The following is a 15,397-nucleotide window of genomic DNA, read 5'->3' as shown; positions in this document are numbered from 1 at the left end:
ACAAGGTCCCTCATGGCAGACTGGTACAGAAGGCAAATTCGCACGGGATCAGAGGTGAGCTGGCAGGATGGATACAGAATTGGCTTGGTCATAGAAGACAGAGGGTAGCAGTGGAAGGGTGCTTTTCTGAATGGAGAGCTGTGACTAGTGGTGTTCCGCAGGGATCAGTGCTGGGACCTTTGTTGTTTGTAGTATACGCAAATGATTTGGAGGAAAATGTAACTGGGCTAATTAGTAAGTTTGCAGATGACACTAAGGTTGGAGGAGTTGCAGATAGCGAAGAGGATTGTCAAAGGATACAACGGGATATAGATCGGTTGGAGACTTGGGCAGAGAAATGGCAGATGGAATTTAATCCGGACAAATGCGAGGTAATGCATTTTGGAAGGTCTAATACAGGTAGGAATTATACAGTAAATGGCAGAACCCTTAAGTGCATCGACGGGCAGAGGGATCTGGGTGTACAGGTCCACAGGTCACTGAAAGTGGCAACGCAGGTGGATAAGGTAGTCAGGAAGGCATAATGCATGCTTGCCTTCATTGGCAGGGGTATTGAGTATAAAAGCTGGGAAGTCATGCTGCAGCTGTATAGAAACTTGGTTAGGCCGCACTTGGAATATTGCATGCAATTCTGGTTGCCACATTACCAGAAGGATATGGAGGTGTTGGAGAGGGTGCAGAGGAGGTTTACCAGGATGCTGCCTGGTCTGGAGGTTATTAGCTATGAGGAGAGGTTGGAGAAACTTGGATTGTTCTCACTAGAGCGACCGAGATTGAGGGGCGACTTGATAGAAGTTTACAAAATTATGATTGCCATGGACAGAGTAGATAGTCAGAAGCTTTTTTCCAGGGTGGAAGAGTCAATTACTAGGGGACATAGATTTAAGGTGAGAGGAGAAAACTTTAGAGGAGATGTGCGGGGCAAGTTTTTTACATAGAGGGTAGTGTGTGTCTGGAATTGGCTGCCAGAGGGGGTGGTGGAAGCAGGTACGATAGTGGTGTTTAAGAGGCAGCTTGACAAATACATGAATAGGATGGGAATAGAGGGATACAGACCCCGGAAGTGCAAAATGTTTTAGTTTGACAGGCAATATGATCGGCGCAGGCTTGGAGGGCCAAAGGGCCTGTTCCTGTGCTGTACTTTTCTTTGTTCTTTGTTCTTTAGTGTATTTTTGCTTAACTGTGGGGTATGGGACCTGGACTAGTGACTCAGAGGTCGTGAGTTCAAATCCCAGGTTAGCACATGGAATAATTAAATAATTCCAGGAATCTGTGGGAAGATGTCAGGGAAAAATGACCATCAAAAGCCATTGGATGCCATAAACACGCAATTGCTTCACTGATAGAGGAGTGAACCTGCTGTCCTTGCCTGGTCTGGGCCTAAACGTAATTCTAGTCTTACATGGTTAACTCTTAATGCCCTCTGAAGCAACTTGGCTTAATGTACAGTGCATGCTGCTGTTTGGGTTATAGGCCACATAGAGAATGTCATTCAGCCCCTCAAGCTTGTTCTTCCATTCAGTTCGACCATGGCTGATCTGTATTGCAATTTCATTTCTGTGCCTTTGTTCCATATCCCGATACCCCTACCCAATGAAAATCTCTCAATCTCAGTCTCAAAAATGTCAATTTATGCCCAGCATCCAAAGCTTTTTGGGGGAGAGAGTTCCAGAATTCTATTACCCTCTGTCTGAAAACATGCTCCCTGATTTCCCCACCCCTGGGAACGGCTTGGCTCTAATTTTAACTTTTTGCCCCCTTATCTTGGATTCCCCCTCACCAGAGGAAATGGCTTATCTTTGGTTTACCAAATAAAATCTCTTTACTATATTTTAAACAACTCCATTAAATTGCCCTCCAATCTTCTAAACTAAAAAGAATACAAACCAAGCTTATGTACCTGTCCTCGTAATTTATCCCTTTAAATCCTGTATCATTCTGGTGAATCTGTGCTGCCCTCTCTCCAAGGTTAATGTGTCTATCATGAAGTACAGTGCCCAGACCTGAATGCAGTTCTCCAGATGGAGTCTGACCAAGGCTCTGGACAACTGAAGGATGGGGGCGGGTGGGGAGTGGGGGCAGAGGATGGTGGAGCTGGTGTTGAGGTTAACATTTCAAATTCACAAACTGCAAACTCTGAAGGGGCCTAGCCAGCCACTCAAAACCCAGGGCAACCAAGGATGAGTATTAAATGCCAGCCTTGTCAGCAATGCCCAGACCCCACGGATGAATGAAATGAACTCATGATGTCAGTTCAACATGTCAAGGACTCTTTTAGGCTAGCAGAGAAATTTATATTTGCCTGCAAATCACAGCATCTCCTATAAAATGTAATTCCCCTTTAAGTGACTATTACGGTGTAAAGATAACTCATAGAGCCTGTTACCGAAAGCAGAAGGGCATGTGAACTCAAGCAAATGAGGTGTGCCATTTGAAGCCCCAACCCTCCCCATCCACCTCATGCAGAACACGCCCCCTCCCTCGCCCTCTACAGGGGAAAGATTGCCCCTCACCCCCAAACTCTGCACCCAGCAGGAGCAGAAAGTGGGAGGTTGGGTTTAAATAGCTTCAAATACAAATTGAAAGCATACTTTATTAAGAGAGCCTTGGGGTGTGGGGTGGAAGCTATGGCCTCCAGGTTGATGTTTCGTTGGAGTAGAATGGTCCCTCCTGATCATGTCTAAACCAGTTCTTCCGGTAGAGGATTGGGAGTCAGGCTGACGGTCCGAGGGACTTTGTTAAGGAAACAACCTAGTTCTGGAAACAGATTGTCATCATGGGCCTGTAGGCATTGAAAACTAATTAAGAGCAAAATATTTGAATTTCCTTCATGTCCCTGACATGTCTTCATTGAATCTGCCAGCCCTGCTGACATGAACTGGTATCAGCAGCCTGCAGACACAGCACAGAACCAGGGCCTTTCCTCCGCACTCACTGGGAAAGAACTCACCTGGGACTGGGAGGACGAGCAAGGTTTCTCCGCTCTTAGACATTCAGGTGAGGAACCTCATTCTTCACACTTCACATCAGAATCCTCGCCAAAGATTCCCGTTTCCATTTCACTGTTATTGCGGCAAGTGCAGGTTTGTCTTACGTGACTTTGAGCGATAATAGTGGTAGTGAGTCACCAGCCGGTGTCACATCTCTCCCCACTTATATTCCCATTGAGTTTAACAAGGAGAGATATAACACAGGCTGCTGACCTGCCAACACCTGTTTGATACCATTGCATAAAGTCAAGACTTATTCCAGAGTCTGGATTTCTGATGTGGTGAATACTGTAATCAGCTCCAAAAATACTGCTCTTAAAAAAAAGTGTATTCTCAGCAACAATTAACTTTCCCAAACTTTGTGTTCCCTTAATATGCTAGAATCATAAGAACTTACAACACAGAAAGAGACCATTCAATCCATTATGTCTGTGCTAGCTCTTTGAAAAAGCTATCCAATTTGTTCCACTCCCCCTGCTCTTTCCTCATAGCTCTGTAACATTTTTTCTTTTCCAAGTTTTTATCCAATTCCCATTTGAATCTGCTTCCACCGCCCTTTCAGGCAGTGCGTTCCGGATCGTAATCACTTGCTGAATTTAAAAATTTCTCCTCATCTCCTCTCATTTTCTTCTGTCAATTATCTTAAATCTGTGACCTCTGATTGACCCTCTGTGTTTCTCATTATTTAAAAACCCCTCATGATCTTGAATATCTCTAGTAAATCTCCTTTTAACCTTCCCTGTTTTAAGGAAAACTAGTCACGTTGTTTGTTGTGATAACTTCCCATCTCTCTTTGAATATGGCAGGATGATGGGACCCATTTCATAACTCCTCGCAGTGAGCTATTGAATTCAGTTTGGTTGCTGATGCCAGAAAAGGGAATTGGAAAAGGCAGCCATTGGTTGTGGAGGCCTGAAATCAGAGTGGGTACACAGCCTCTCAGTCCAGGAATGTGTGTACATCTGTGCACGTGTGTGTGTGGGGGGGGGGGCACAAAAATAATACATAACACTATCATATAATGTACAACAAACACACACAATTATACAGAAAGACATTGCCCGCCGCATTGAACATGTTGCAAACAGCCATGGTGTAACGAAATGTTGTAATTCTCAGAGTTCCCTTCCTACCAGCTGCCAGGTCACCTCCTGGGAGAGGTAAAGAGCCCAGATTAAAAAGACAAGGCAAGGAAACCAAATCCCAGGAAGTCACAGTGACCATGAGGGTGAAACCCATTGTTCCACCTTCTACCTTCTGTACACTCGTGATATCAGCAACAGTGAGGAGATTACCCAGCTCCTTCTGAATCGTTGAAATTAATCAACACTCACCACATGAGCCAGTAACTTTTTCCAAGAATCAATAACCCTCCATGTAAAGAAAAATCTCTGAAAACCGCATCTAACCTATCCTGGGTTCACATAGTTTATACTCATGACTCCTTGTTTCCCCTACACTATCTAGTTTAATGATCTGTCCACACAGGCACAGTCTAGTGCACAGATTAGGTAGCAGTGACAGTGAGCTGGGCGGTTGAGAAGTGAATTGATGTGGTGCCTACCCCCGTATTTCAGTTGTAAACAAGGGTGATTTGGGCATCAGCTTCTTAGGTTTCCAGCTTTGATCAAATCAAGAGCAGATTCAGTCCACCTGGCCTTGGGGCTCATTGTACCTCATTCCACCCAGCTTTAAACTAAATCCCCATTTTACACGTGGTTTTATTTAACTCTCCACTGAAGTCATCAAAAGCTAAAATGACCCCAAATTGTCACTAAGGGTGTAAATCTTAATTCAAAATGACTAGAAAGTATTCTTGGGAGAAAGGTGAAGCTGGTTGGACATTTAACGGGTAGGATTTTCCCCTTCGGGTCAGAAAGCGCAAGGCAGGCCATTCCTCAATGTCACTTTCCCAACTTCTGAAAGTCAGCCCACTACCTGGAATTTTCATTTTCCAGAAACTGGCTGGCGTCAAGGTCACCAGGTTGGCAGGCCCAAGGCGGGAATGGAGGCAGCCGGCTGCCAAGGCCAGCAGGTTAGAAGGCCCACCTCTGTTCACTGGAACATTGGAACAGTTCTCTACTTGGTTGTTAGGCTCCCTAGCCCTCATCCGTCTCATACTCCAAACACTCCCCATGCCCCCTTCATGCATCCCATTATCTCTTAACCGCATGCATCTTCCATATCCACTCACCCAGCACCCACAATGTACAGAACATATGAGCCATATGATAACACTGGGAGATCTTTGAAATGCTCGTGAAATAAAAACATCAGTCATGCAAACTCCAGTTGAAAATAATGCTCCCCTTAAAAGCTCATAAAACTATCAAACACACAGCCATTGAATCTTCCCTTGAGAAAACATTTTCTCCTCTCAAGTGCTCATTAAACTGTCAACATAAACAAAAAGCCATTCAAAAACCTCTTCAAAACAGTTAATCCTATTATCTGCCCATAAAACTGTCAGTCAGATAAAGCACACAGTCCTCTCCACCTCTGTGTCAACAACCCCTGTTGACTAAGTCTTAGCTTAGTGGGGTTTGGACTGAGCCATGCATTCATAATGGATTACATTGCACAGCTAATAAAAAAAATCAACAGAGTTCCATAGAATAGAATCCTTGAAGTTGCTTGACTAGATATCAACCAACTGCTCCTTTTTCACAAAGGCTCAATGGAGTTTTATTCAAAGAAGTTTGGCATCTGATCAACCTTTTTCAAAGTCTTAACAGATCTCCGGACTTTAAATTAATGTAAAACTCAAAGCACAGTGTCTAGATGATCCATTTAAATCAGATTCCCAATACTATTGAATGCATAAGAGCACTTTATCCATCAGATAAAGTACTTAAATGCATGTGAACACTTACACAGTGCTAGTCACTTAAGGACCAGAGTCCGATGATCGATCACTGCATTGAAAACCTACTTAAATCATCATACACCATTCAATTATGACATTTGAAGTTGGCAAGACCTTTTAAACTTACCTGTCAAAAGATTCCCGACTCCACAGCAGCCTTTCTCCAAGGTTCATAATGTATTTACCTGATGTGGTTCCCACAGCCTTCAGGAACCCACCTGCCTCGATGAAAATACCAACGTCGGGAAAAATTGCATTTGCAGCAGGCGTTTAATTGGGGATCCTGACTTCACTTTATGTGAGCGTTGGGTCACAACCACCCATGATTCCAGGCCTGGGGAAAATGGGGTCTGTCGGGAATGGCCTGGTAAGTTTAAAATTGAAGCCCTGCATGCCTCTTGATACGGGTTCACTCAGCGTTGGGAGGGGAAAATCCAGCCCAACATTTCTGTCGGGAATATTCTTTTCCCCCAATTTGTTTAGTCTCCATCAAATCTCAGACACACAAATGGACCTAATGCTTTTCCCTCTGAGCTCATATTTTAACTGTTTCTTTCAGGAAAGTGTGAGTGCAGAAACCAGGTCTTGGGAAATCCCAAAGTGTTCTGCAACATGAAGTATACATTTGGTGAGTTGTGGAGATAATTTTATCATTATTCAGTCCTCAAGATTCAAAATACTGAACCTGATTCCAACAGGAATTCCAGTATGGAGATCTATGAGCAGATCTTCCCACCAGCCCACCTTGGGAAAAGTGTCCTAGAAATGCCCCCCGCCATGGTATGCCCTTACCAGGCCTCAGCAGAACTCTCACCAGCTGAAGTCCTCTGGGAGGCCCCCTAGTTTTTAAAAAATAATTGAATCCAGATGTACTGGATACTTTCCTGAGATATCAGGCTGGTTGTTTTCTAAGCTGAAGACTGCTGGAACTCCTTCAGCCCAGGGCAGAATGTGGGCACCTCAGGGGAGGGGCAGGCTTGTGCCACTTGGCATCTCTATACTACATCAAGGCTGGCAGAGCCAATAAAGTTCTGCCAAGTCACCTTGAGATGCAGCTGATCCCATTCTCATCATTCAAGGTGAGTGCCACTTCACCTCACTTCTACTGGCAGGGCCAGCCTTTAAAATTTGCACAGCCTCCTCCAACCCCAATATGCACAGGCTCCATAACATGCCTTGTGTGAAGAAACCATTTTGCTGAACCATTTCCCCAATTTTATGCTTTAAAGAGGGTGTCATTCGGGGAGTGAGGAGACCTGGAGTTCTGCATTCTGGATTGTCTGATCCAGGTTTCAGAACTGAAATTGGCCTTCACTCCTGGTTTACCCAACAGACTGAGGCTTGCCAATCTCAGGTCAGTTACATGGGAACACCAGAATAGATTCACTGGGATTGAGCTCCTTTACTTCCTGCTCAGAGGGTCTCTGTGGAGATCGCACTCTATCCCAACCTGGTGATGAAGAGGAATTAATGTGGTTGTGACTGAGAATCTATTGATGGTGGCAAAAAAATAAGGTGAATGTAAAGTTCAATACTAAAAGCCTATCACAGTAGCCAAGGTTCAAGAGTATTCAATTGCATTTATATAGCAACATTAACAGAAAAAAGCATTCCAAGGCACTTCACAAAGGATACAAGTGATGGCTAAAAGTTTGGTCGAAGACGCAGGTTTTAAAGAGCATGTTAAAGGAGGCGAGAGACATAGGGATGCTAAGAGGATTAAGGAGGGAATCCCAGAGTTTCAGACCTTGGCATCTGATGATACAGCCAGCAATGATGGAAGGCAGACCAGGGTTGAAGGAGGAGGTAGTAGGACTGGAGGAGGTTGCAGAGATGAAGAAGGGGTGAGGTCATGATGTGATTTAAACACAAGGATAAGAATTTTAAATTTGAAGCATTTGAGTTCTGGTCAACAAAGACAGGCATGATGAATCAACAGGACTAGTGCAGGATAGGGTACAAGCAACAAACTCCAACCTGTGTCCTCAATCCTAATGGACAGAAAAAAAACACAGATGGCAATTCTTAAAAATTTCATTGCACATTTGCGAGGAAAAAGCTTCTTTAATCAAAACATTATGAAATGATTTTTTAAAAATGGAATCCAAAAGCGACAGATAAAATCTGTTTGATGTTCCCGATGGGATTCAGCAAGAATAAAACATTTCCTGATTCAGATTTTCCCATCATTTCCCTTTAATGAGACATTGAGAGTGTTTCCATGAGCACATCACAACAGAATTTGGTAATATCCTTCATTCCTATGTTTAGAAAAATTCCTGTAGATAGTTGAATAATTTGCAGTCTTGCCTGGAGTGGCTGCTATGAACTCACAAACATAACACTGCATATTGTTCATTAGGGTTACTGTATATACTTATGTAAAAGTCAGTCTCAAGTATAGGTCGACCCCATGACTTTTGGCATTAAAAAACTATTTTTTTATATACGTCACATAAAAGTTGACCCTAGTTTTTCCAGGGTTTCAGACCAAAATATAATCCTGGAGCTGTTAATAATTCGATTTCATGCATAAATACTAATAAAAATGAATACTGGTAAGTAAATTCTTAAAACATTCAGATGTTTCAGTTTTGTTTGTATTTATTAATATTATTATTTTGGTCAGATTATGAATGACAAACCATGTTGTGCTGGTGCCTCAACTTTTTACAATTTATATAAATTACTTGGATGAAGGGTCCAAAGGTATGGTTGCTAAATTTGCTGATGACACAAAGATAGGTAGGAAAATAAGTTGTGAAGAGGACATGAGGAGGTTACAAAGGGACATAGATAGGTTAAGTGAGTGGGCAAAGATCTGGTAAATGGAGTATAATGTGGGAAAATGTGAAATTGTCCATTTTGGAAGGAATAATAAAAGGAAACATATTATCTAAATGGTGAGAAATTGCAAAGCTTTGAGATGCAGAGGGATATGGGTGTCCTAGTGCATGAATCGCAAAAGGTTAGTATGCAGGTAGAGCAAGTAATTAGGAAAGCTAATAGAATGTTATCATTTATTGCGAGTGGAATTGATTACAAAAGTAGAGAGGCTATGTTTCAGTTCTAAAGGGCATTGGTGAGACCACATCTATGTAAAGTATTGGTCTCCTTATTTAAGGAAGGATGTTAATGCATTGGAAGCAGTTCAGAGCTAGTTTACTTGACTAATACCTGGAATGGGAGGGTTGTCGTATGAGGAGAGGTTGGACAGGTTAGGCTTGTATCCACTGGAGTTTAGAAGAGTAATAGGCAACTTGATTGAAACATATAAGATCGTGAGGGGTCTTGACAGGGTGGATGTGGAGAGGATGTTTCCTCTTGTGGGAGAATCTAGGACTAGGGGCCACTGTTTAAAAATAAGGAGTCGCTCGCTTAAGACAGAGGAGGAGAATTATTTCCTCTCAGAGGTTGTGAGTCTTGGAATTCTTCCTCAAAAGGCAGTGGAAGCAGAGTCTTTGAATATTTTTAAGGCAGAGCTAGATAGATTCTTGATAAGCAAGGGGGTGAAAGGTTATTGGGGGTAGGCAGAAATGTGGAGTTGAGGTTAAAATCAGATCAGCTATGGTCTTATTGAATGACAGGGCAGGCTCAAGGGGCCGAGTGGCCTACTCCTGCTCCTAATTCATATCTTCATATGTTTGTAATTAATTACTTACCAAGAATGAATGTGAATTCTTCAGTATTGTTGGTTTTTACTTTATTCCATTGTGACCGTCTTTCTTGGATTGCACTTGGGCCCAAATCAAGCTAACGTGTCAACCGCTCAAAAACATCACAAGTGTAAAGGTCGACCCCATGACCTTTGGCCTAAAAAATGGTCTGCAAAATTCGACTTTTTCACGAGTATATACATTAGATGGTGATTCATTTAAGACATTGATGCAAAACATATAACCCAAAAGAAAATAGCAACAAGTGGAGGCACTCACTCAGTTGATATCACTCTCACATCTAAGGTAGATCATTGCATTCCAGAGACTTAAGCACAAGATCCAGGCAGACATCCCAGTACAGTACTGAGGGAGTGCTGCTCTGTCAGAGGTACCATCTCGTGGATGCAATGTTAAGCTAAGGCAGTATCTGCCCTCTCAGTTGGATGTAAAAATCTCACAGCACTATTAAAAGAGAGGCCAATTCACTTGGGACTGATATTTATCCCAGGTTATCTGTTTTGGGATCTTGCTGTATATGAATTGGATGTCACATCTGCCTACATTATAGCGATGAATACACTTCAAAAGGACTTTATTGGCTGCAAAGCACTTTGGGATGTCCTGAGGTTGTGCTACATAGTTGCTATATAAATGCAAATCTTTCTTATTGTACATCAGTATAGTCATTGCCCTTTCTCACTCTTAAATAGCAGGAATAATATCAGGAATAGTGGATACCCAGGAGTAATTAGAAAGAGTAATCTAATTGAATAGCTTCTTAAATCATCCTTCAAACCTTATGTTGTGCTGACTGCCCTGAAATTATTCCTGTGCACTAATTTTCCAAATTATATACTTCCTATGCAGAACTTGTTATTCTGAAGCACTTTATTGTCCTGTCATGTCAGGGTGAGCTAGTTGAATGGTTGTCTATTAATTCCCTTTCATTGCCACAGTCCTGAAAGTAAAGATTCTCTCAGCTCATGACAAAGGCTCACATGCAGAGGTCAATGTGAAGGTCAAGAAGGTGTTGAAACTGACAAAGTTAAAGATTCACCGGGGCAAGCGAGTGCTGTACCCAGAATCCTGGACAAACCGAGGCTGTACCTGCCCAGTACTAAATCCTGGTAAGAAACATGTCAACAACAGAACACGCAACACAAACATATCACCGTCCTGCTGAATATTCATTGCTGACGTAATACAAATGAACCCACAATGCCGGATTGACAGCAAAGACATGAGCAGAGCTGTACTCTAATCAGCCATCCCCTCTGGAATCAGTGATGAGTAGGAATAAAGGAATGTCTTTGTACGACACTAACAACCATTAGTGTTATTGTCTCAATGCTGAGAGTCTAGGAGCTGTGAGGGAGCAAAGGGATTTAGGTGTCCCCATGCACATAAATCACTAAAAGCTAACGCATAGGTTACCAAAACTGGCGAGTGGGGGGCAGGGCCTGTTCGCCGATGCATGGGATGACATGGGATGACGTCGGGTGGAACCCCTGATGTCACCGCGCCTCATTTCAATTTTCAGGTTGGCGGGGGCACAGCCAAATCAGCTGTGCGCCTGCCGACCTGTCAACGACCTACTGAGACCATTGAAAAACTAATTGAACTAGTTAATGGACCTGCCCGTCCAACCTTAAGGTTGGCGGGCAGGCTGGGAGCCATGGCGGGCTTCAGAAAAAACATGAAACCTCATCCATGGGTGGGATGAAGTTTCATGTCGGTTTTTAAAAATTTAATAAAAGTTTAATTAAAAGTGATGGACATGTCCCAACTCATGTGACAGGGTCACATGAGGGGACATGTCAGGAAAATTTTATTTATCTACATTTACCATTTTTAAATTTAAAGCTGATCTCCCTGAGGCAGCACTTAGCCTCAGGGAGATGAGTGCGCTTTTTCACGCGCATGCACGAAAGAGTGCACTCCTGGCTTAGGGAAATTACCCCCCCCCCCCCCGCCCACACAGGGAGTGCATAATGCTTCCTGACGGATGTCACGCTTGCTGAGCCTTAATTGGCCCGCCCACGTAATATGGCGATCGGAGGCGCGCCCACACACTCCCGCTCCTGAACTTCCCCCTCAACGGGGGGAAAATTCTTCCCCAAGAGTAGAAAATGATGCTTCAGTTGTACAAAGCCTTAGTCAGACCCCATCTGGCATAACTGTGTTCAGCTCTGGGTTCTCAGCTCAAGAAGGTTACGAACATACATATGAACATACGAGATAGGAGTAGAAGTAGGTCAAACAACCTTCAAACCTGCTCTGCCATTCAATAAGATCATGGCTGATCTGCTTGTCTTTCGAGTTCCATGTTCCCATCTGCCCCTGATAATCTCTAGTTGCCTTTCGTAACAAGAATCTATCTACCTCTGCCTTAAAAATGTTCAATGACCTCGTCTTCTGAGGCAGAGTTCCAAAGTTGCACAACCCTCAGAGAAAAAATTTCTCCTCATTTCTGTCCTATAAGGGTGACCTCTAATTTTAAAACAGTGCCCCCTAGTTCTGGACTCACCCACAAGAGGAAACATCCTTTCCACGTCCACCTTGTCAAAACCATTCAGGATCTTAAATACTTCAATCAAATCACCCCTCACTCTTCTAAACTCCAGTGGAAACAAGCCCAGCCTGTACGACCTTTCCTCATAAGACAATCCACTCATTCCAGGTATCAACCTAGTAAACCTCCTCTGAACCGCCTCCAACGCATTTACATCCTTCCTTAAATAAGGAGACCAAAACTGCACACAGCATTAGAGATATGGTCTCACCAATGCCCTGTATCACTGAAGCATAACATCCTTATTTTTATGTTCAATTCCTCTCATAATAAAGGATAGCATTCCATTAGCCTTCTTGATTACTTGCTGTACTTGCATACTAACTGTTGCGACTCATGCACAAGAACACCTAGATCCCTCTGCATCTCATAATTCTGCAGTTGTTCTACATTTAAGTAACATTCTGCTTTTTTATTCTTCCTGCCAAAATGAACAACTTCACATTTTCCCACATTATATTCCATCTGCCAGATTTTTGCCCACTCATTCAACCTATATATATCCATCTGCAAACTCCTGAGGTATTCTTCACAACATACTTTCCAACCTATCTGAGTCATCTGCAAATTTAGCTACCATGCCATTGCTCCCCTCATCTAAGTCATTGATGTAAATTGTAAAAGTTGAGGCCCCAGCACAGACCCCTGTGGGATTCCACTAGTTACATCCTTCCAATCAAAAAAAGCCCATTTATGCATATTCTTTGTTATCTGCCAGCCAATCTTCTATCCAGGCTAATATGTTACCCCCTACACTATGAGCTTTTATTTTGCACAATAACCTTTGATGAGGCACCTTATCAAATGCCTTCTGGAAATACAAATACAGTACACCTAGAGGCCCCCCCTTTATCTACGGCACATGGTACTCCTTCAAAGAACTCCAATAATTTGGTTAAACATCATTTCCCTTTCACAAAACCATGCTGACTCTTCCCAATTACCTTGCATTTTTCTAAGTACCCAGCTATAACTTCTTTAATGATTGATTCTAACAACTTCTTCATGATAGACATCAAGCTAACTGGCCTGTAGTTTCCTGTTTTCTGCCTCCCTCCCTTCTTGAATAGAGGGGTTATATTTGCTACTTTCCAGTCTGCTGGAACCTTTCCAGAATCTAGTGAATTTTGGAAATTTGACACCAACACATCTACTACCTCATTAGCCACTTCTTTTAAGACCCTTGGATGAAGTCCATCAGGACCCGGAGATTTGTCAGCCCGCAGAGCCGGCAGTTTGCTCAGTACTAGTTCCCAGTGATTGTAATTTCACATCTTTCTCCTGATTTACAATTATTCCTGGAGTGTTTTTTGTATTCTCTATTGTGAACACAGAAGCAAAATATTTGCTCCTTTCATTCGCCATTTCCTTATTATCTGTTATTAACTCCCCATTCTCACTCTCTAAAGGACCAACACTCACTTTACTTACTCTTTTCCTTTTTAAATACCTGTAGAAACTCTTGCTATCCATTTTTACATTTCTAGTTAGCTTCTCTCATACTCTAATTCCTTTCTCCTGATTAATCTTTTAGTCATTCTCTGCCATTCTTTATATTCTGACTAATCGTCTAACCTGCCACTCATCTTTGCGCAGTTATATGCTTTTTCCTTAAGTTTGATGCTTTTCTTGACTTCTTTAGTTAACCACAGATGGTGGGTCCTCCCTTTAGAATTTTTCTTTATAGTAGGAATGTACTTATTCTGAATACTATGAAATATCTCCTTAAATGTCTGCCACTGCTTCTTTGTTGATCTATCCCCTAGCCTAGTATCCCAGTTCACTTCAGCTAGCTCGGCTTTCATGCCCACATAGTTGCCATTATTTAAGTTTAAATTACTAGTTTTAGACCCACTCTTCTCCCTTTCAAACTGAATGTAAAATTCAATCATATTGTGGTCAATGCTACTTAGGGGTGCCTTTACTCTGAGGTCATTAATTAATCCTGTCATATTACACAACACCAAGTCTAATATAACCTGCTCTCTGGTTGGTTCCAGAACGTGCTGCTCTACAAAACCACCTCGAAAACATCTTATGAACTCCTCATCCAGGGCCTGTAGACCACTCCCACTAATGACTCCTTTTCCATACTATTCCTCATCTCCACCCAAACCAATTCTACATCCTGATCTCCTAAACCAAGGCCATCTCTAACTATTGTACAAATGGCATCCTTCATTATTAGTGCTACCCCTCCACCTTTACCTAGCTTTCTATTCTCCTTGAATATCATATAGCTCTCAATATTCAGGACCCAATCCTTGAAATCCTGCAGCCATGTCTCCATAATGGCTATCAGATCATATTTATTCACTTCAATGTGCACTATCAATTCCTTTACTTTGTTCTCAATGCTACATGCATTCAGATCTAGAACCTTTAGTTTTGCCTGTTTCTTATTTTTGTAACATCTAGTCTTGATTGTTGCTGCATTCTTAGGTTTTTTCTCTCTGTCCCTTCCTGCCATTCTCTGACCCCCATTTCCCATATCACTATTTTCCTTTCTTACCTTGTTTCTACTCTTTGATATACCACATCTTTCTATATTTGATCCCTTGCCCCACTATTTAGTTTAAAACCCTCTCTACTTCCCTAGTTATACAGTTCGCAAGAGCACTGGTCCCAGCACAGTTCAGGGGTAGACCGACCCAATGGTACAGCTCCCACTTTCCCCAGTACTGGTGCCAGTGTCCCACAAACTGGAACCCACTTCCCCCACACCAGTCTTTGAGCCACATCGTCATCTCTCTAATTTGCCCTATGTCAATTTGCATGCGGTTTAGGTAATAATCCAGAGATTACTAGGATCTGCTTTTTAATTTAGTGCCCAGCTCCTCATACTCTCTATGCAGAATCTCTTTCCTAGTTACCTACATGGACCATGACAACTGGATCCTCCCCCTCCCACTGTAAGTTCCTCTCCAGCCCTGAGCAGATGTCCCGAACCCTGGCACCAGGCAGTTCTTTGCTGCAGAGAACAGTGTCAATCCCCCTCACTATGCTATCCTCCACTACCACTATGTTCCTTTTTGCTCCCTCCACTTGAATGTCTTCCTGTACCACGGTGCCATGGTCAGTTTTCTCATCCACCCTGCAGCCCCTGCTCTCATCTAAACAAGCTGAGAACCTCAAACCTATTGGACAATTGCAGAGGCTCACACTCATGCTCTCCTGCCCTCTGGGTCCCCTTACCTTCCTCACTCAAAGTCAAACCCTCCTGTCCCTGACCATTGGCCAAATCACAAGACCCTATCTTAAGTGGTTTGTCTGCCTCCTGGTACAAAGCATCCAGGTAACTTTCCCCCTC

General features: G+C 42.8%; 1 protein-coding gene across 3 annotated transcripts in view; it reads left to right on the top strand.

Moving 5' to 3' along the window:
- The window catches only part of ntn4 (netrin 4), a 71,210-nt gene that overhangs the window by 48,255 nt on the left and 7,558 nt on the right, over positions 1 to 15,397 (top strand). Inside the window, exons 7-9 of one of the 3 annotated variants that reach the window (XM_078553719.1) lie at positions 2,864 to 2,997; positions 6,416 to 6,484; positions 10,472 to 10,642. In XM_078553719.1, coding sequence (XP_078409845.1) covers positions 2,864 to 2,997; positions 6,416 to 6,484; positions 10,472 to 10,642 — 374 coding nt within the window. The remainder of the gene's footprint in view (positions 1 to 2,863; positions 2,998 to 6,415; positions 6,485 to 10,471; positions 10,643 to 15,397) is intronic. The other 2 variants (XM_078553721.1, XM_078553720.1) reach the window with 2 other exon arrangements.

This window comes from Cetorhinus maximus, chromosome 12 (genome assembly GCF_964194155.1).
Source record: "Cetorhinus maximus chromosome 12, sCetMax3.hap1.1, whole genome shotgun sequence".
NCBI classification, from domain to species: domain Eukaryota; kingdom Metazoa; phylum Chordata; class Chondrichthyes; order Lamniformes; family Cetorhinidae; genus Cetorhinus; species Cetorhinus maximus.
This window is presented reverse-complemented; position numbering and strand designations above follow the sequence as displayed.